This window comes from Gymnodraco acuticeps, unplaced genomic scaffold, assembly GCF_902827175.1.
Source record: "Gymnodraco acuticeps unplaced genomic scaffold, fGymAcu1.1, whole genome shotgun sequence".
NCBI classification, from domain to species: Eukaryota; Metazoa; Chordata; class Actinopteri; order Perciformes; family Bathydraconidae; genus Gymnodraco; species Gymnodraco acuticeps.
In genome coordinates, this window is record NW_022990388.1 from 486,095 (window position 1) to 509,314 (window position 23,220).

The 23,220-nt window shown below is 40.2% G+C and overlaps 1 protein-coding gene across 1 annotated transcript; it reads left to right on the forward strand.

Annotated features, from left to right (window-relative positions):
* Positions 1–761: 761 nt before the first annotated feature.
* LOC117551511 (multidrug and toxin extrusion protein 1-like) lies at positions 762–22,424 on the forward strand. Its single transcript, XM_034224432.1, has 16 exons — positions 762–1,065; positions 6,536–6,637; positions 6,731–6,799; positions 7,011–7,159; positions 8,677–8,719; positions 8,839–8,883; positions 8,968–9,065; positions 9,502–9,599; positions 11,259–11,440; positions 17,291–17,399; positions 18,038–18,113; positions 18,573–18,642; positions 18,731–18,863; positions 18,981–19,075; positions 20,407–20,470; positions 20,551–22,424. The coding sequence occupies exons 1-16, from the start codon at positions 850–852 to the stop codon at positions 20,790–20,792; spliced, it is 1,791 nt and encodes a 596-aa protein (XP_034080323.1). The 5' UTR covers positions 762–849; the 3' UTR covers positions 20,793–22,424.
* The last annotated feature ends 796 nt before the right edge of the window (positions 22,425–23,220 follow it).

Sequence of the window (23,220 nt, forward strand, 5' to 3'; positions counted from 1 at the left end):
TGTGACTTGCTTGACCTGAGCAATGACTTGACTTGACTTGTTTGACTCTCACCACAGTGACTTGGGACTTGCTTGAGACTTGTAGGTTAAGACTTGAGACTTGCTCATGACTTGCACATGGAGGACTTACTCCCACCTCTGCTTTTAGCCATTGCCAAGTATTTAAGTATGTATGTTACTTTACCAAAGTACCATTTTGAATTTGACGTTGCTATTTCTTATTCAATTGAATCAAATAATTGTAGTTTATCTCCCACCACCGGACACACACACACACACACACACACACACACACACACACACACACACACACACACACACACACACACACACACACACACACACACACACACACACACACACACACACACACACACACACACACACACACACACACACACACACACACACACACACACACACACACACACACACACACACAAGGAGCTATAGGCATACTTTGTATTCAATTTACCAGTGTAGGTTCACTATCAGTCAGTTTGCATCACATCAACATAATGGTCTAATTCACCTAAGAGACACATTTTTATTTTAATCGTGAAAGATACTTTCTAGACGATTTTCTATGGAGTTATATGTTGCACTCAAATGACGAGTGAAAGTAAACTGAACCTCATAATGTGCACTTGAATGCAACATAGGGTCTACCCAATGGGAGGATGGCCTACAGCTCCTGCAGGAGGAGATTGGCTGGGAGGGCAGTCCTGCAGCACGTGTGTAACTCTTCCTCCTAACGGGCATACACAAACGTAACAAGCAGTTTGACATTACTCAGTGTCAGTTACTTGTAGTTGTATAAGGGTACACGGTGACGGAAATTAGCCGCGTATGTCTGTTAAGAACACCTCAGTCATGGACGGCTCTAGTAAAACTCCAGTTAAATATTGCGGGAGCGTAAAGGAGGATTTAAAACCGGGCGAAGCGGCAGCCTCTGTCCCGGGCTCCGGTGACTGCTGGGGGTCCTGTCTGAAGCGCGTGCGACTCTTCATCCCGCCGGACTACCGGCACGAGCTCCTTCAGCTTGTCAAACTAGCGGGACCAGTGGTAAATTCACTCACCTTTAAATAAAACACTAACTTTAACTGATTTGTAGGTGTTAACTAAAATATCGGGATGTGTTTTATATGTGCCTTGTCTATGTGTAAGCAGACTAATAGTCTGGCTGCCAGCAGTGTGAACGAGGGGTGTAGTAGTGCTATGTTTACAAATTCACTGATCTCAATAGATTATCCAAAGAACACACACTATGAAATGTATATGATGAATTAAAACAGAAACATATGGACATAGGGTACTATATAAAACCTGTACAAATGTATATGCTATTCATGTGGACGTTTTAATTGGGGGCTGGACCTGGGTGGTCCGGGCAGTGGCGGCTCCAGAGTATTTTTGTTGGGTAATCTATGGTAGGGCTAACCCATACAGTGGTGGGGCTCAAGTCAGTATTTGGAATGTAATTACACACACGCTATATCGCCCCCATTGACAGTGAAACGCCACGCGTGAGGTTTAGATTATTTCCCTGTCTCAATCCAAATTGAACTGTATGAAATAAAAAGGCACATTTGTCTTGTAAATAAAAAGGGCGACCTGGAGCCAATCCTGCAATTTACCCACAAGTGAAAGAGTTGACATGCTGAAAACTCAACCCCTGCAGGGGGGTCTGGGGGGATTCTCCCCTAGGAGATTTTTTGAAATACTAACATAAAATACACATTCTGGTACTCTCTTGAGAAGAAAAATAAATACATCTATTACTACACGACATATTTAAAAAAAATTAATGCCATTTAGTTTTGTGTTACTTTGTTCTGAAAGCTGAACCTGCTGCTCCTCACAGAGAGAAGAGGAAGAGGCTGTGAATGACTTTACATTGTGGATAAGGGTGGATAGCCCCCATTGTTCTGTGTGTCAAAATGAAAGACAGCCCACACACCTATCAATCATCAAACCGTGGGGTCTTATTTCATTACATGTTGATTTCTATCAACACGTAATGTTGTATCGATGTATATAGAGATGTACTACCGCAAAAGTATTCTCCGTCGGGACTTCCTGCAACAACACCACACCGTTATAGTGATTCTGATTGGCCAGAATATATTATCAAAGATGTTTTATTGAGAAGACGATCACGACGTGACACAAGTTTTCAAAACTGTTTCTAGTCTTCGGTATTTCCAGACAAGTGGCTACTGAAATCAATCTTCCTAACTGCTGTCTGTGCAATTTACTCCGCGAGTTGGCGGACTTTATTTGGCTTACTTTAACATCATTTTTCATGGTGGGGCTAAGCCATTTCTCGGTATGGCTGTAGCCTACCTCAGCCATACCCTGGCGCCACTGGATCCGGGGCATGCTCCCCCGGGAATAATCTGGGTAACACTTTATTTTGATAGTCCATATTTAACACTCTATAAGTCATCAGTTGACATTTAGTAGCATGTCAACAGCGTAGTAACCAATATTTTAGTGTGAATGCTGTTAACAGCATTCCCACTAACTGTTATTCTACGGACAACATTTGTATTATTCCGCTGACTTATTTTGGCCCTCTTCTTCTCCCATATTCCACATCGCAGAAACTCCGTTCAAACATCAAAACGTTCAGCTCGGTCGGGAATCGCAGGCTATTACTTTTCTCATTCATAACTTTCATAATTCCAGAGATACATCCCATAATACATCACATTTTTAACCATTGAAGTCAATGGAGAAAATCTTCAACTTCAACAAATCTTCATGCGACTTCAACTGCTAACTGTTCATACTTTCACTCAGAAACCTCATTCCAACTTTCAAATGTTACAAATCTTTCTGACATTATTCGTGTGAAACAACTTTTAAATCTGATTCTTACTTTTAGAGATATTAACATTTGTTCAGACCTTGTTTTAGAGTGTTTCTTCACATTTTAACATTAACTAGAGTGTGTGATGTCACAGTGGGTAAGAAATCTTGAAATTTGCCTTCATATATTTTTTAAAAACTGCCATAATTCCCAAACCCTACATTCTTGGGACATAATTGTTCATGATAAACGTAGGAAAACATCTTGTAGCTTGAAAAATGACAAATAATTGAGCAAAAATAATTCAACAAAATGCCTCTTGAGGGCATGAAGTGACAAAAACGTTCAACATTCCTCCATTGAAGCCCATTGTAATTTCAAGCAGATATTTTCTCACGGTAGCAGCCGCACACCTTTAGTTAAACTGCCAAAAAGGCCACATTATTAACCCGAAAGTACACAAAAATTACACTTCAGATACTCAACTTCCTTGACATGCTTCACGTTTTGAAATTTCACAGATATCTGTTACGGTTCTTCCACAAAACGTTCACATGTAAGAGGTTCATCTCTCATTCAGAACAATGCAAACCTGTGATCTCGACAGAGCTCGTTAGCTCAACTATAAACACCTGTGTAATGGAACACGATGATGTCATCACTCCAACTGACATGCAGCAGACTTCAACAGTCCAGCTGTGAAGACGATTCGGGACAGTCTTGAGATTTCTCCAAATGCCGTTGCCATGGCAACACAATGCTCGCCTTGAAACACGGTTTTCTCATAGCTTCAGTGAAAATACTCCAAACAGCCCAGAACTTCACAGGTTTGATAACGATGCAGCCATCAATGCATCTAAGCGTAGTATGGGGTGTCATCAAATGCCGTTGCCATGGCGACAGACCACTCGCCATGAAACACGATGAGGCTGTAAGTCCAATCGACACTGTCCAATCGTCCCCCAATCTTCACTTGTATATCACCGGTCCATGCCTCAACAGCTCTACGCCAAATCTGAGATCTCACCATATGCCGTTTCCACGGAAACGCATCCCTCGCCATAAAACATGATGTCGCTATAAGTCCAATGGACACGGTCCAATCGTCCCCCAATCTTCACTTGTATATCACCGGTCCATGCCTCAACAGCTCTACGCCAAATCTGAGATCTCACCATATGCTGTTTCCCTCGCCATAAAACATGATGTCGCTATAGCTCCTATGCAAATGTTCAAAAAGTGCTCAAACTTCACATTTGTGCTACCAGTCCAGCCGTGAAGACATCTATGGGACAGTTTTTAGATTTCTTCAAATGCCTTTGCCATGGCAACACAATGCTCGCCATGAAACACGGTTTTCTCATAACGTCAGTGAAACTGCTCCAAACGCCTCAAAACTTCACAGGTTTGGTAACAATGCAGCCATCAACGCATCTAAGCGTATTATGGGGTGTCATCAAATGCCGTTGCCATGGCGACAGATCATTCGCCATCAAGTTAGTTCAGAAGTTTGCAGTTCAAATATTCTGCTGCTTTTCCAAGCCTTTTTACTTTCTTTTCTTCTCTCATCACACATTCAAGCCCCCAGTGTTCATGTATCATTTCAATCTAAATTCTTCACTTTCTTCTTACACATTACATTTCAGCATAGCAGTTTAGCGTCAGCTTTTCAGCATAAAGCATTCCCACTAGCAATTTCTTCAGGAATTGCATTGTCTAGTTTAGTTTTACTGTCCTGTGCATTGGAGTGATTTCATACCTGTTTTTATGTATTCTCTTATTTGTTTATAACTATAATATTATCAAGGTGTGCCTTGGAAATATTTCTTTACATAAATGGTGACTAAACCATTTGAGGCCCACTGAAATAACTTAAATTAAAGTTAACTATCTAAACACTCAGAGAGTCATTTATCTCACCTGAGCTGTTTCCTGAGCCTCTCAGTCTGACAGGAGAGGACTCTCCTCCAACTTGTTGTTGAAAAAGCTTTATATATCTGTTAGTGCAGCTATCTTGCACCAGGTGCTAACAACAATCCCCGTAACTGGTGCGTTTTATGATATAAATGTATAGAAACTGCCAGATGATTACTTGCATATGTTGGGCAATTTGCACAATTAGGATGAATTAGCATACAGACAATAGCAAAACAATGGCTTGGCTGATTTGGAACATTTTTGAGTGTTTTTTTCAAGAGTATTGAAGATGTTGAATCAATTTCAGACATATGAAGGATCAATATGTCAGTTTTGATTCACCTATAACTTTAAAATCGACCCAAAATTCATCAAAATCAGCACTCCGGGATTACACATATGGCCACTTGCTGGTTAAAACTGCTATTTTCTTAATCCCGAAAAGGTCAGAAATTGATTAAACATCCTCAATAACCTCCAAAATGGTCCAAATTTTCCAAGCAATTTTTAAGATATTGTCTGCATATGCTAATTAGGCTAATTAAAGGGGGTACTCAACATTTCCGGGTCCACAATAGGAAAACACTTTCAATATTAAGGTAGTACAGAAATGACATATTTTTGTAGGCCAACTTCGAAGTAAGCATCTCACTGGCTGCCTCAACCAAAAACTATTTGGCTTTGTCCATTGTATTTTGGAAAATGTAAGAAAATAAGATCTGTGGCTAACACACAGTTATGACACTAATACGTTTTGTTCAGCAGGAAAACCTCCACACACATCTTTAATAAACACGTTTGTTTATAGATGTTGAATAGTAAAAAGTTAATGTTAGGCTATAAACAAACCACATCACGATCACATGATTTAAGGTTCCGACCGCTAAGCTAAAGGTATTATATTCGGTGTGATGACATCAGAGTTCCCGTTAGAATATTTTTTTGCCGGTCAAAATGTCCGTTAAAGTTGAAATCTTCCGGACAAAATTAGAAAAGTGCCGGTCAAAGCTCTTCTTTGTTATTTATTGAGCTTTAAAACTAATTGATATGATTCGATATTAAACAAACTAATTATAGTAGATTAACTATTCAAAAGTGTACAGTAATTTATGAGGCGCTTTCACACCGCAGTACTTTTCCCACAAAGGTTGATGTACTTGAATTATTATTATATATTATCATTATGTCAGTGGTTTAAAATGGTCTTACAACAGTGCCGATAATATTATAAATTAATTATCGTGACAGGCCTAGTCTTCAGCATATTTTACTGGTCATAGTCCGGTAATTACCGGCTAACGGGAACTCTGGATGACGTATAGTGGTCTCATTTAGTGACTTATCTACAGTTATAAGCTTCATTATTCACCGGCAGGGTATTCACTGACGTATTTTATGTTCTAGAACAAAACTTGAAAAACTCTTCACTTTATTTTAGGATTCTAACAAAAAATGCACTCAAAAAAACATTGAGTTGGGACAATCAAACCAGAGGGGTAAAATGCTGACTCCTTTCAGATTTTAGGACTTTTATTCCTGCATCACTCTAGTTCCAATCTGATTTTCAAGTCTGGGAAAATATGTTTAAATGGTTTCTTGAAGAAAACATCTAATCTTGTATCATGGTATCACTTCTAAAGACGACATCACAACAACACATGCCACCTTACCCTTGTGTTACATTTTATACAGTAAGGCTTACACTTTCTGCAGTGTCTCATGTTTTTTTTAATGTATGTATCCCTGCCATTTGTATAAACGAGAACGAAAGGAAAGCTATTAAGTGTTTGTTTTGCTCTACAGATCATTTCCCAGTTGATGGTGTTTATGCTCAGCTTCGTCAGCACGGTGTTCTGTGGTCATCTGGGCAAAACAGAACTAGCTGGGGTAGCTTTATCAATCGCGGTGAGCAGACCTTCTTGAATTCAAATCTGTTTTTGGCCGACCTTCCAGTACCAGCAATATTTATCTTTTAATGATCATGTTTTGTTTTGGCAGGTGGTTAACGTCACCGGTATTTCCATTGGCACTGGTTTGTCGTTAACTTGTGATACCCTCATATCTCAGGTAGTGTCCCCCCCATTTAACTTGTCCAACCAAAACAAACAGAACCAATACAGCTGGGTTCCCAGGCTGTCCTGGGGGCCCCTCTTTTAAAACAACTTAAAACAATGAGCTCTTGTATCATGTTAGTTTTCTTTGACCAGTCATACCCTTGGTGTGATTTGGTGTTTTCCAACTGTGGTTGTCTGAATATCCGTCTACCTGTGTCCCGCAGACGTATGGGAGTGGTAACCTGAAGCGTGTGGGGGTTATTCTCCAGAGGGGGATTCTGATTTTGCTGCTGGCCTGTTTCCCCTGCTGGGCCATCCTCATCAACACTGAACCTCTTCTCCTCGCTGTCAAACAGAGCCCAGAGGTGGCCAGGTTAGACATTACTCAACCCCCTAAAAACACATATTTTAGCTTCTTCCCTTCAGTGACACTCTTATCCAGTAGATGTGATCTTATCTAGACTATATGAACTCGGTTTTCTTGTTAAATCATGTTTGGACCCTGCAGTGTGTATCAGGCTGTGGTATCATAAATGTGCTAAGCCCTCAATTCATTGTCTAGACATGACCTAACAAACTCTAAGCGGCCTTTAAATCCTAACCTCTCCTCTAAACGACAAACACCTACAGCATTTCATTTTGTCATGGACATGTGACCTTATATTTGGCGCATTCACACCGCAGTACTTTTCCCACAAAGGTTCATGAGAACTTAGTTCATGAGAACTCTTTAGTTCTCATGAACTAAGTACAGATCGTGTTCACTCCGGAATAAGTTCCTGGGGAAGGATTGGGCAAATTAAGCCGCTGACGTCACTTCTTCTTCTTCTGTTTTGGGTTTACTGGCAGGCCGCAAACAACTTCACGGCGTATACTGCCGCCCAAAGTCCCCAGCCGGAAGTCCTCGGAGTTGGGGACTGGCTTCAGTAGAAGCTGCTGGGAGTCCCTGAAAAAATATTTTCTAGTGATAATCAGGAACAAAGATTAAAAACTAAACCCTGTGAAAGCGAAAACAATATAACACACACTTTTATGGAACCTTTTTGATTTACATTTGATCCTCAATGGACATCAGAAAAACTTTGTTTACCAACAAAGATACAACAAAGTACAACATGGTCACCTGTAACGGAGGTGATCTTTGGGGCCATCTCGGCCTCCGTTACAGATTGTAGAGCTTCGTTGTTGGCGAAGTGTATTGATTTGTTCCGCCCTAAAACATTGTACAGGAAGCAAGTGATTATGTGTAATTTGTGCATCTGTTTGTCGCGATCTGTCTGTGTTTTAGTTTGTCTGTCTCTGTTTCCTGTTTTAGTTTGAAAAGTATTCCCCCTCCCGTCTTGTCTGTTGGGTTCACCTGGTGCCCTGTGTTGTCTCCTCCCCCACACCTGTGTCTTCTTGGTTTGATTAGTCTGTGTGTATTTAGGTTCTGTTTTCCTGTTAGTCTGTGTGTGTGAGATCCTTGTGGCTGCTGACTGTGTTCACGTGGACAGCAATATTGAGGCTGTGAATCATGTGTCCATGAGTAATAAATGCCCACACCGGGTTGTATTTGGGACATTCTGCCTCTGCCTCCTTGCTTGGTCGGGCCGCTCAACGGTCAGCTTCAGATCACCTTTTACATATAGTTAGTGAAAATTCTAGAAAAATAGTTGATTCAAACTCTTCCACGAGATACGGAGAAACCAACGCTTTCATTCAGAGTTGTGTTTTTATTAATTTGATTGAACTCGTTTTTAATTGGATGTATGCACTGATATAGATCCAGATCCAACTTTGTCAACAGAGAATTACTTATAACCTTTTATTTTATAAAGCTAAGATATGTACAGTCCTATGGTTCAACCCAACAATGACATTTGCACATTTCTTTGTTTTCCCTGCATGAAGTCTCGCCCAGCTCTATGTGAAGATCTTCATGCCTGCTCTGCCGGTGAGTGTGGTGCATTCTAAACTAATGACACAACACATACATCTGATATACAGGCATTGCTCTGACTCTCAATTACCAGCCAAATGACACTGATTCAAATGTTCCGTTTCCTTCTTCAGGCTGCTTTTATGTACCAGCTGCAAGGGAGGTATCTTCAAAATCAGGTGCAGATGCTAATCTACAAAAAGGTCAATGGGTCGACCCAAGTTATTCAAATTGATACTGACACCAGGTGCTTTGATTTACAGGGGATTATTTGGCCTCAGGTGGTGACTGGAGTGGTTGCAAATATCTTCAATGCAATCACGCAATACGTCTTCCTTTACCCACTGGATTTGGGCGTTGCGTGAGTTTTTCAACATCACCTTATTGCCATTGTACCAGGTACCAAAACATTCAAATACATTTAAAAAACACTTTCACATTTAAAAATATAATTAAATTATATTTCTGTTCCAAATATGGGGTTTCCATTAAATCTGTAGAATAGCAGGACTTTTCTGCAGCACCACAATACTTCATGCAGATATCTTTCACATATTTTGCCTTTACCAAATATTGTGCTTACTGCGATCTAGTGTGTATCACTGGATTGTTGTAATGGATAACCTTGAACAGAGACATTTATAAAGAATATATATATATATAAGTAATGTCTTTTATATTAATCTGATGACCATTTGAACACAAAATGTATTATGAACTCCAGTTTCCTATCCTTGAGCAGCTGTCAACAAAAATGTGAATATAATAATGCTTTCTATGTTTCCTGTGCTGTGAAGCGGCTCCTCTGCAGCCAATGCTATCTCCCAGTATGTGCTGTCTGTGGCCTTATACGCCTACATCTGCTGGAAGGGTCTGCATAAGGCCACATGGGGAGGTCAGTAGTTTTCTCATTGACACATTTTACGTTGTGGACTTTCTTGTTCTGTCCAGTAATGTCATCGTCTTTCATCATGCAAGTCTCTGCCCTTTCTCACACCTTGGTTTTTCATTGTGCGGCTTCTACATTTTAATGTTTGACAAGATTAGTTACACTCTATAACTGAGTAACGTTTTCTGGAGAAGTTACTGTGATGACTCAGCTGCCTCAAGTCAGGCTTTACTTTGAAGTTATTGAATTCGTTAGGAGCTGTGAGAAGCCATTTGTTTAAAACTAGAAATAATTTGCCAGAAGTACAGAATCAGGGGGTCCGCGGGGTCTTAAAAAGTATTAAAAGTTGATCAATCAATTTAGCGAAAATTAAGGCTATTAAAAAGTATTAAATGGCATTTTCCAAGGTATTACATTTGTAGCTTGTTTTCAATAAGTATATAAATTGTCCAAAGAGGTTGTATTCTAAAGTCTGCCTGAATGTAATCATTGCGTAGGTGTGTAGTGGGATTCTGTGTAGTTTATTGATGGCATTCCGTTGGATTTGATGTCATCTGAACAGGACATCGCACGCTCACTGCTTGATAGCGCGCGAAGGTCCGTTTAAGCCGGTTGTTAAACAACATCGTTATGGGGAAATGCAAGTCTGCGTCCAAATGGTTGGAAGATAAGGAGGAAGGACAATCAATACTTTATATAGTCAATGTGAGGTAAAGTGTGTCGCCAATGTAACCGGTTAGAACTCCAAGTGGCGATGAGGTCTTAAAATGAAAGATCCAAGATTCAAAAATACTTAAAGATCCAAAAATACTTAAAGTTCCAACAATACCGTAAATTCCAAAAATACTTAAAGTTCCAAAAATACTTAAAGTTCCAAAAATACCGTAAATTACAAATATACTTAAAGTTCCAAAAATACTTAAAGTTCCAAATATACTTAAAATTCCAAAAATACTTAAATTTCCAAATATACTTAAAGTTCCAAATATACTTAAAGATCCAAAAATACCGTAAATTCCAAAAATACTTAAAGTTCCAAATATACTTAAAGTTCCAAAAATACCGCAAATTCCAAAAATACTTAAAGTTCCAAAAATACTTAAATTTCCAAATATACTCAAAGTTCCAAATATACTTAAAGTTCCAAAAATATCGTAAATTCTTAAAATACATAAAGTTCCAAATATACTTAAAGTTCCAAAAATACCGTAAATTCCAAAAATACTTAAAGACCCAAAAATACTTAAAGTTCCAAAAATACCGCAAATGGTTGGAAGATAAGGAGGAAGGACAATCAATACTGTATATAGTAAATGTGAGGTAAAGTGTGTCGCCAATGTAACCGGTTAGAACTCCAAGTGGCGACGATGAGGTCTTAAATATATGGAAATGGTCTTAAAAAGGGTCTTAAAAGGTATTACATTTGACTTCAGGATTCCTGCATATACCCTGAGAATGTACCATTTCAACCTGGCTCTGTGAAGCTTTCAGCCCACTTTATTACTTTTATATCTGCAGTATTTGATATTTTCAAAAATAAACTCACTCAATCTCACATCAGCATACGTCCATCCTTTTTAGCAACTGCTAACAAGACATGGCTCTAACATGAAGTGAGAGACTAAAAGACAAACAGCAGCGTAACAGTCGACCTTTGACCCTCAGGTTGGACTATGGAGTGTCTGCAGGAGTGGGGTCCTTTCGTCAAGCTGGCCATCCCCAGCATGCTCATGCTGTGTCTGGAGTGGTGGATGTTTGAAATCGGAGGGTTCCTGGCCGGGTTGATCAGTGAAGCTGAGCTGGGAGCCCAGTCCATCGTCTATGAGTTGTCCGTGGTGGCTTACATGGTAACTGCTCTGAATGGTATATCTCTCATTTAATACATAGTCATCGTTAGTGCTAACTGCTGCTTGTGTGTTGGTCATTGCTCTTATTAAATAATAGTTAAGGGCCCTTTTATGCTTTTTGGGGGTTTTCTCTTTGCTGTAGTGTGTTCTATGGGTTCCTCTCCCACACTTCCCCCCTGAAACGCCTTTATTGGACTCCTTTGTTTATTCCACAGCAAGTAACACTCGCGCTTCTATTGGCTAGTGCATTGTACGTGATATGCTAAGGGGTGGGACATCTCTACTAGGGATCGACCGATATGGCTTTTTCAAGGCCGATACCGATTATTAGTAATCAAGGAGACCGATAACCGATATTTGGAACCGATATACATTTGCAGCAAAATCAGAAAATCTTGGTGTCAAAATGTAGAATAACACAAACTCCAAAACAACTCAACACAACTTCTTTGAAATGCATTTTAGCATATATTATGTTTAATGAACTGTAAACATCTTACAACTGGTTTCTTCTCTGTGCCCTTTTCTTTAGTGCAGTCATCTGCAATGAGTTAGAGAGAGAGACAAGAAGTGGGGCTGCAGGCTGACATGCTAAACTAACAATAATGCATAATTTATTATATCAAAACAATGCCTGTCTATCTAGCATAAAATCCCAATAAGCTGCTAGGGTAACCCCGGTGTAATGTCCCCTCAGCAACAGACCACTCAGAGCTGGTGATTACTTCAGTTTATTTCCATACCTGCATTGCAATGGACAACACACAATGGACACGTGAGCTGCGTTCTGTTGGAGAGATAGCACCACGCTCACGTTAGCCTATTAGCTCAAATTAGCTATTGACGAACACATTAATAAATCATATAACACAAATAGTGAATCACACAAAAAACATGTTGCTGTGAGCATTAAACGACTAACATTAAACTAAACGAACACAACAGAACGTTATTGTCCTAATAAAATAATAACATACATTTTGTCCACAGACATAATACAATAGCAGCTTACTCTCAACAGATCCTCACGCGGTATGAGAACCTCCCACAATCCATTGTGGTAACAAAGCTACAGCAATGCAGGCACGCGTTTGTAACACCAGATGGCGGAATTCTCCAATTTAACCCGGATTTTACACCAACCTTTATAACTCTGTTACACTAGCAACTGCAAAACACTAGTGCTAGCTAATGTTTTGCAAACTATTAAAAGTGAGGCTATTACAGTATTAATACAGTACAGTACTAGTACAGTACTAGTACTAGCTAGTACAGTAGTAGTAGTAGTAGTAACGTTAGTCTAGTAGCCATACTTCTAATATTTTTGCTAAACATTTGCTAGATACATGTTGGCTAGCTAATGAGCTTCACATATCAACCTTCATTTCATTTAATTTCAAACCTTTATTTAGACAGATACATCCCATTGAGATCATTGATCTCTTTTTCAAGGGAGACCTGCTCAAGTAGTTCCACATGAAAGATAAAAACATAAACAGAACAACAAAATAACATCATACAGCATAATTTACATAATTATCCACATAAACAGGTACCTATAGCTTCCGATTGAGTAGCATCCAACCGAGCTTTAAAAACATTTAGTGGCACCAGATTGTTCAGTTTCCATTTAATTTGCAGACTATTCCAAGACAGAGGAGCTGCGCATCTAAAAGCTGTCTTCCCTAAGACAGTCCTAGCAGTTGGCACATTTAATCAAACCACAGCATTCGATCTCAGGCAGTAGCCACTTACAATTCTACGTGAGATCAGGGAGCAGATATAAGATGGAAGTTTCCCTAACATGGCTTTGTATATACAAATGTACCAGTGACTGAGCCTCCGTACAGTTAGTGAAAGTAAACCAGCCCTTGCATACAGGGTACAGTGATGGGTTAATGCTTTACAGTTTGTCACACATCTCAGTGCACTGTGATACGCAGCATCTAACTTGACCAGGCAATTGGCAGGTGCATTCATATCAGATCACCATAGTCCAGCACAGGTAAAAAGGTCACAGTGACTAGCCTTTTCCTGGCCTCAAGCGAGAAACAGGACTTGTTCCTGGAGAAGAAACCTAGCCTAACCCTCAGCTTTTTAAGCAGGTTATTGACATGAAGTTTAAAAGTGAGACAATCATCAAGCCAGATACCAAGGTATTTGTAACAGGTAACCACTTCAAGTTTTATTCCTTGCGTAGTTACAATATCTAAAACAGGCTCTGGTGTCTTTTTAGCTTTAGAAAGAGCATTACCTTGGTTTTCTCAACATTTAAAAGAAGCTTTAGTTCAGAGAGCTGAGTCTGAATAATGTTAAAAACAGCCTGTAATTTAACACCAGCCTCCTTAATGGAGGGACCTGCACAATACATCACGGTATCATCCGCATAAAAATGTAAAGTAGCTTCATCCACATTTTCACCTAAACTGTTGATGTAGATGGAGAATAAAAGTGGACCTAAAACAGAACCTTGGGGAACACCATTAGCAATGTTTAACCACTCAGAAGACAGCCCATCAAAGTGAACACATTGGGACCTTTCAGAGAGGTAGTTCACAAACCACCCCACTGCATGGCTGGACATGCCTATACTGGCTAGCCTCTGCTTTAAAATGTGATGATCGACGGTGTCAAACGCTTTGGACAGGTCAATAAATAGAGCTGCACAACTCTGCTTATTGTCTAAAATACTCGCCACATCATTCACCACTTTCATTGTGGCAGTGATGGTGCTATGTTGCTTTCTGAAGCCTGACTGATGTTTAGACAGGATGTCATTTGTACATAAAAACACCTTTACCTGCTCACTCACTAGGCGTTCAAGAACCTTAGCCAGAACTGACAACTTAGAGATTGGCCTATAGTTATTTAATAAGGTGGCCTCCCCTCCTTTTAGCAAAGGCAGGACATATGCTGACTTCCACAATTTTGGAATTGTGTTAGTGCTGAGGGAGAGGTTAAAAAGAGTAGTGAGAGGTGGAGCAATACAATCTGCAGCTATCTTTAAAAAGAAAGGTTCTACGTTGTCCGGGCCGGCCGGTTTCTTAGGATCTAACTTGGTTAAAGCTTCACGAACAACATCAACAGTAAAAGGGGTAAAACTAAAAGGGTTTTCCATCACACGTTTTTCAGAGTCACATACTGTAGTGTTCACAGAAGCAGAGTTAGTGACAGAATCAAATAGAGAACCACAGGACACAAAATGCTCATTAAAGCAATTTAGCATAGTAGCCCTGTCTGATATAGTGCCAGATGCTGTGGTAATGCACGGAGGTAGCTCATTACGGATATCGCCGGTGGATAACGATTTAATGGCTTTCCTACGTTTTCCAGGATTATTCAGATTCTTTGTGGTTACTGACAGATAGTACTTTGATTTAGCACTTTTGATTTGCGATGTGAAGCTATTCCTTAGCTGCCTAAAACGCAGCCATTCTACCTCTGAGCCTGATTGCCTAGCCTTTGCCTAGGCCTTGTTTCTCTCATGAAGGAGACTAGACAGCTCAGCAGAAAACCAAGGATTGTCTCGTCCCTTTACTCTAAATGTACGCAGGGGTGCATGTCTATCAATGATCTCCATAAAACCAAGATAAAAATAAGACCATGCGGTTTCCACATCAGCACACAGATCGATTTTACCCCAATCAAAATCAAACAGATCATGCACAAAACCCTGCTCCACAAAATGTTTTTTGTCTCTCTTAATGATAATGCGAGGTTTAACCTTCTGGACCTTAGTGTCCCTAATTGTGGCTACAACACAGTGATCACTCAGATCATTTGCAAATACTCCCACAGATGAATATTTATGGGGAACATTAGTTAAAATGAGATCAATTAGGGAGGATTTATTACAACCTGGACAACTGCAAGGCTCCAATTGCTGCCCCTCCCCCCCCTCCGCACCACAGTTACTCCGCTGCGAGACGCTGCACGCACCCCCAACTCTGACTAACTTCCCGCGTCCCTGTGTAACTGGGAATCTGATATAATTGGATCATAAGATCGTGGTGTTTTTGCAACTTCAACATAGGGGATAGGGATGTTTATTGAACTTCGGTTTAACACATGTATGGCTCTGCCGCTCAGCGCTGCTGCTTGCTTCAGTCTGTGTCTGCGTTCTTTCGCACCTGCCTGTAATCTGAGAAGGTCCCGCCTCTCTGGCTGGCTCCCGCCCGGAAAATCTTCAGTAATAGCCTATCAGGTAGCGCTGTGGGCGGGACATTGCTCGTGTACACAGAGTGGTGACTGCAGCCAGAGAAACGGCCGCATCAGAGCCAAAGTTTTATCGGCAATTTGATTTAAAAAAAAGGCCGATACAGATAATCGGTCAAATGCGGAATATCGGTCGACCCCTAATCTCTACGCGGTTGACCAATCACAACAGTGCCGGCCAGCTACCCAATGAGAGCAGACTGCACTCTTGTTTCAGACAGAGGGAGAAAAGAGGTGCCGCAGCAAAAAAAATAAAGCATGGAGACATGTCACAGTAGAGGCATAACATACTAATATCAATCTGAAAATGAGCATAATAGGGCCCCGTTAATTAGTAGTGAAAGAAGTGTCAAGCTAGGTTAGTTAATCTTCTTTTACCGTGTTTACAAACTTCTTTATGGGAGGCGTATTCTTTCACACACACATACGGGTTTTGGGCCGAGGGCGACACCGTACTTCCGGTATCCGCCATTTCACACGAGGTGCAAGCAGAATATCATAGTCTATTGCCTTAATCAATATCTAGTCAACTCTAACATACCACATATATGCATTGGCATGATAATATTATTGTGACAAGTGGGGTATTCACCTGGTGTTTCCAGAAGATAGACGTAGATGCTGCCAAAATCGACCGAAGGCCACTTTCGAGAGTCGTTTTTCCATACATCTGCAGGCAGTCTGTAAGGGCAATCGGACAACCCACACAGCTCTAGTTTACGCTGGTAACGACCTAGAGCACACCCCTCAAGTCCAGAGATGTAATCCGAAGACATGCAGCGATTTCTTCGGTCGTTAATTCAGAAAAAAAACCTAATGCGCTCTGCCTGGCAACGTTACCTAGCTGTTTATATTAGCACCTCCAGGATATTAGCACCTCCAGGAAAATGGCGTATTTATATATATATATATATATATATATGGCGCGCGTTGCATTGTGGGTAGCTCGTGACGTCACTGTGTGTGAAAGAATGGCGCAGTGGGTTAATGCGCTGATCTTCGAATCAGAGCAAGTTCGAGTCCCACTGCAGTCAGCATGTCGTTGTGTCCCTGAGACACTTCACCCCAAATTGCTCCTGTGGGGATTGCCCACAGTATTGAGTATGGAAGTCGCTTTGGATAAAAGCGTCTAACAAGTAACATGTAATGTTTATACCTAGCTCACAGCTGGCAACAATGGACAACAATCAATATAAATTTTAAATTAAAAACTAAAATTCTTATTTTTCCTCTTACCAGTAGTATTTATCAACCTAGATTGTTGACTAAGCTGTAACGTTTTCCTTCTCTATATAATGTAACTAATCAACAGCAATATCTCATTCCAGAAGTCATGACCAGGTTATTCAACATATCCACCAACTTTGTTTTGAAGAGTTTTATGTTGGAACTATTTTATTTTTAGCTAACTACACCTGCCTACTGTATCACTGGGCAGAGAGAAGTTTTCATGACAAATGGACGTTCCTGACAGCATGAGATGTAAACATTAATGGCGTCCTCCTTGGCTGAGTACATGCACTCTTCCTTCTGAATGCCATGTAGTTTCATTATATGAAAGAAAAGGCCATGACTCTTGAAAAAACATAGCTTTAATTGTCCCTTGGTGATTACTTATCTATTTTTTTCCAACAGTTCCCATTAGGATTTGCTGCTGCTGCCAGTGTTCGTGTTGGGAACGCTCTTGGAGCAGGAAACCTAGAGCAGGCCAAGCTGTCCTGCAAGATCCCCATCGTCTGTTCATGTACGTCCATGTTATTTATCTCTCAAATCTTTGTTTTTTTAAAGCATTATTTTCAAGTATAACATATGTCAAGGGACAAAGTATGAATCTAAAACATAAACAAACATATTATTAAATGTATTTAATATATACACTTCAGATAATTAATTCATTGAATTATTAATTCATGGGTGCGATATTTGCAATTTTAGACTTCTTTCTTCTCCCAAAATAATCCTCACTAAAGTTTTATCTACATATTTTAGGAAGTGTTGTTGTGCCACCTTTCAGATTCCTTACATTAGGGAGTGTTTCTCAAGGTGGGGGGCACAGAGGCAACCCCGTCTTGAACAAATGTGCAGTGCAAAACAGGCTCAAAGGAATGCTCATGTTCATATTGATGTATTTTAATAAATGTTAACTTGGCCCATTACGTGACTATTTGTTTTGGGGGGGCCTGACTTTCTTTTTTCCTCCAAAGGGGGGCTAGACAGAAAAAGTTTGAGAACCACTGCATTAGGGGTATTAGGGTACTGCCGTAGGAGTATATAACGATATCAATCCAGTAACATTTAATTTGAGACAAAGAGCATAGCTGTGAACAAAAAAAATAATCTGTTCAATTTATAACCACTTTCTTTGTTTCTTTCCCATGGCAGTCTTCATTGCATGCTTTGTTTCAGTCATCGCCATCAGTACCAGAAATGTTGTCGGATACATCTTCACAACCGACCAGTGAGTAAAGTCTGGAACAATATTCTCTCCTTTCTTGCACTGACAGAAAATGCATCTTATGTAACTGTTATACATCACCTGAGGTCATCATCGTGTTATTGGTGATGGGACCAGTATTACAACGGCTTTTAATCCCACATGTTCAGAGTCTGCCACACAACATCTGTTTGTCTTGACTAAACAAAGTTTGTCAGTTCAATGTATTTGTCTGTCAGATGGAGATGCCAAAATGCACAAGCCTCATTTACCCTGTGGGAGCCTGGGACCTGCCCTCACCACTTTTTAGTAACATTTTTTAAATGTTTGGGAATGTCATAATGAGAGCACTTTAAGTATGTACAATCACAAGCGGTGAACGCTGCTGTGTCTAAAAGTTGAACTAGTTTCTACTCTGGGCCTGCCCTCTCGCTCAAAACGTTACTAGCATCCATCAACAATCTGTGTTTTTCTGTTTTTTAGAGAGATTTTACAAAGGGTTGCTGACGTCATGATCATATTTTCCTTCATGCATCTTGCTGATGCTGTAGCGGTAAGAAAAACATGCAATTCATGATTTCAGACCTAACACAGACATTTTCTGAATGTGATCTGAGCAACTCCCTTGTTGATACGGACAGGGTGTGGCTGGAGGCGTTCTCAGAGGAGCAGGAAAACAGGCGATTGGAGCTCTGTGTAACCTGGTGGGATACTACTTCATTGGTTTCCCTATCGGTGCATCCCTAATGTTTGCAGCAAATATGGGCATTGAAGGTAAGATTACACCATTTGTATTCAACTCTGAGATGAATGCTGTACGCAGTCTTATCTGCTGCTTGTCAGTTAATGTTCAGGAAGACCATTTAAACTCTTCTCTCCTCTGTGTCAAAGGGCTGTGGACAGGACTCACCATTTGTGTGCTAATGCAGGCGATATTCTTTGTCACATATTTGAGCAAACTTGATTGGAAGAAGGCTGCTGACGAGGTGCGTACCTACACCGCTCAACCAATTCAAAGTGGGGATTAATGAGGTGCTTATCCATAGTGAGTGTATACCTACACTAGATGGCAGTCAGCACGCCCCTAGTGTAACAGTTTACGGCAACGGTAGACCAGTCCCCAAATAAAATCTCAGCTGACAGAAAAATGCTCCGTTTTAGTTAAATCACACAGTTACATGTAAGCTCACACACACTATTTTATTCTATTGAATACAAAAAAGAACAAATGAAGCAAAGAAAGTGAAAACCATAAAGCAGATTCAGGCAGTAGGCGTATAGATTCACACTTAAAGTATTATCCTACAGCAGTGGTTTTCAAACTGTGGGGCGCGACCCCTGGTGGGTCACGGAGGTACTGCAGGGGGGGCGCGGCAAGATTTTTTAATTTTATTATTTTCTCCTTTTAGCTTTGTGAAGCACCTTGAGATGACGTTGTTTTTAAAGTGTGCTATATAAGTCAAATGTGTTATTATTATTATTCAATTGTAAACAAACACTGCTCGAAAATATCTCATTGGTCAGAGAGCTGTGGGCATAATGCTGCCTTTTGCAACATCCTACCACGAAATACAGATCAAAGCTGAACATTGAGAATGAACTGAGAGTGGCAGTCTCAAAACAACAGCCCCGCTTTGAGAAGATCTGCAATGGAAAGCAAGCACACACAAGTCATTGATAGGCTAGTGTGGAATAGGAATGGTAAAGTGATGTGATCGTTTGCAACCTGCAGTAGAAATAGTAGTTAATTCATATATTTTCCTTAAAGACATTTGAATTTAGAAATCTGCTACTCAGGGAAGAAGGCCAAACAGTTTTAGGCCAAATGAATTCACAGTATCTATTACAAGCACTTTTGTTCATGTGTAATCCATAATAAAAAATAAAATTATAGTTGGACCTTTGTGTCTTCTTATTATTAGCAGAGAAAGTGTTATGTTTTTACAACAATATACAATTAATCCTACCAATATAGATGGGAACCGGGTTGAGGGGGTCCCGAAAATATTTCCAATTACCCAAGGGGGGCCCGACTGAAAAAGTTTGGGAACCACTACTCTACAGAACAGTACAGTTTACAGAGATAACATCTTATCCTTTTGCAAAAAAACCGATATGCTCTTTTTAGTTTTTTAATAACATTGTTATCCTGCTAATAATCCATTTTTAGAAATGTAATCTTATGTATTTTTTTAATGTAAAAAAAATACAGTTACGTTGTTTGTATCCTGAAAACGTAATCCAGTTACATGTAATCCGTTTCTCCACAAGCCTGCACACTATGCCTTTAAAACACGCTGTGAACTCTTTTCATCAGGCTCTTGTGAGATCAGGAGTCCAGATCAAAGAAGAAAAGGATGTGGTGAGGATAGAAAATCCAGGTAAGTTCTGACACATTCAATGATACTTCTTTGTGTGACATTATTTTGGTAAAACTGAAGTTTCTCCCTTAAACCCTCAGACTCGGATCAGAACCAGTACGAGGTCTGCACTGCTACTTTCCATTGTGAGAGTTCTGAGGAGGGCGGAACACCTCAGGATCCGAGTGTCCCAGGCCAGAACAAATCCACCACCACCACAGTGGGAAACGTTCTGTCAGTCCAGCAGCTGCTTTTACGCCGTGGACTCACATTGCTGCTTATGATCGTCATCCTCGTGGTCGGGGTCTTCGCAAGTGAACTCTTCACCAGGCTGCTGAAATGAGTCGTCGCATGATTTAAGATCAATCCTGATGGCTGTCCCATGAACAAGGTGCACAACACTTAATCACCTTGTGGTGAAAGGGTTACTGGTGCTGTGGATACCGAGGATCTAGCTTTGCACAGCGTTTGGCCAACAACCCTCTCATGTAACTGGACAACAGCTTTATGGCTGAACTAAACAAGGTCTTAGGCGTGGAATAAAGAGGCCGAGATTGATTTTTTTGTAGTTAGCGGACCAAACAGTCTGGACAGCAATGTGAAACTTCGCCTAATATGGCACATAAAGGATGAAAAATGCTTGATGCAACTCATGCATTTCTTGAGGCATGCCGTGTTTGAATAGCCATAACAAGCACTAAGAGTAAAAGGCTGTGTTATGTATCACAGTGGAACATGCCAAAGTAAGGTAGGAGGAATGAAAAAGGGAAATGTGTTGACGATGTTTTGACTTTAATGGATCATGTGACATGAGTTTACACACTGCCTTGGGTTGAAATGAAAATGAACTGTATTTTTATAGATTTTAAGTTAAGAATTGGTTGGATCCATTTTGGTTTTTCACACATTAACCCACATCGTATTGGGTGAGAATTGTGCCAATTTACGTTCAAATATTTCATACATACTACCTAGCTTTTTTATTCGAAGAAGGCCTAAAAGCAGCGATATAAGTGATACCATTTTGAAGGTCTCCTGAAAAATGTTTTGCATCTGTAGTTTACCAGGTCATTTGAGCCCCTAACACTGACCAGAGGGACTCTACCCTTAAGGTGTGTGCTGCTGAGGACCCAAGGTAGTACATTGCCCCATGTCAAGTTATTTGGAGTAGGGTTTCTGTAGACAAATGCAAAAAGACCTCGCTTGGCCCTGCAGGAGTTTGGTAAACGCATGCGCCATAGACTTGTACCAAAAACAAAACAAGAGCACAGCCATGTCCGCTAGCAGCCACTACAGGACGTAAGTGTATGTTTTCTTTCATTACATAGCAGTGTTTTAACAGAACACAAATGTAATAAGTAATAATGACAGAATGTGGCTGTTTGCAGGTAATTATGTTTCTGGTAGACGACTCCAGGCCAAAAATGGCCTGACCTTAGGAACAACATATTCTATACAGTTGTGAGGTCTAACATTGCATTGGGTTTTTTGACTGTTATTGATGGGGTTTTATAAAATGGTCAAGTATGAAGCTGTAACCTCATACGGTATTGGACGTGGGCCGTATAAGGGTAAGGAACATAGCACCATAGTAAAACACTAGGAATTAGTAAATAGTAACATCACATATCCAAACGCAAGGATCGTGTGAAAGATGAGTGTAAAATAATGTGAAAGTTGTAGCATTTTGTCATTGAAGTTTCTTTGTTGCTGTTGTTGTTGTTGTTGTGGTCAGTTCCTGCAGTATATACACTATATACATGTAAGATAGATGTAGATGTTCCTCAATCAGTACATGGTTTATTATGCACATGAATAATGGTTTTATCTTAGCAATAATATTGGTTTAATGCCAAACACAGTAACCAAAGTGAAAGTCAGCTATACAAAAAAATGATATATAAGCACAGTTTTCTACAATGGGTAATATTGGAATTGTCATCTTATAATATACAAATAAATTGTTGATATTGTGTGTGTGTGTGTGTGTGTGTGTGTGTGTGTGTGTGTGTGTGTGTGTGTGTGTGTGTGTGTGTGTGTGTGTGTGTGTGTGTGTGTGTGTGTGTGTGTGTGTGTGTGTGTGTGTGTGTGTGTGTGTGTGTGTGTGTGTGTGTGTGTGTGTGTGTGTGTGTGTGTGTGTGTGTGTGTGTGTGTGTGTGTGTGTGTGTGTGTGTGTGTGTGTGTGTGTAATCAGGGAGTGGAAGGCCGTCTTGAGTATCCCACAGAAAATCCAGTACCATTGCCTGACCTCAATATTCTTCAAGGAATAGTAAAAGATTTTGTGACAAACTCTAAATTAAGTTAAAGGCTGTAACTTATTTGTTTTGGCTTTGGAAGGAACCCTAACAATCTTAACAATATTTGTGTATATATAAAAAGGATAACGTATTAAAACAGGTCATGCAATCTTAAGTTTACTCCACGAATTAAACTTGAGTCTTTCATATTAAAATAGAAAAGCCATGTGATTGGGCAACACTGTCACACAGGAGAGCACAGCTACAGAGCAAGTGTAACACGGCTGAGCAAACTGACCATGTAACCTCCAGAGTTTGGGAGAGAGCTGGTTCCATGTTCTGCAGGACGGGAGGATCAGAGTACAGAACACATTCAGGGTCCCAGCTACGATGGAGGCCACCGAGGTCATGCCCTTTGTTTGTTTCCAAAACAAAATGGATTTGCCACAAAAGAGTACAAATGTTGAACATATAGACTTATATATTTGCTTTTTAAAACCACATTTATTTAGCTAATGTGGCCAGTCCTCTGCC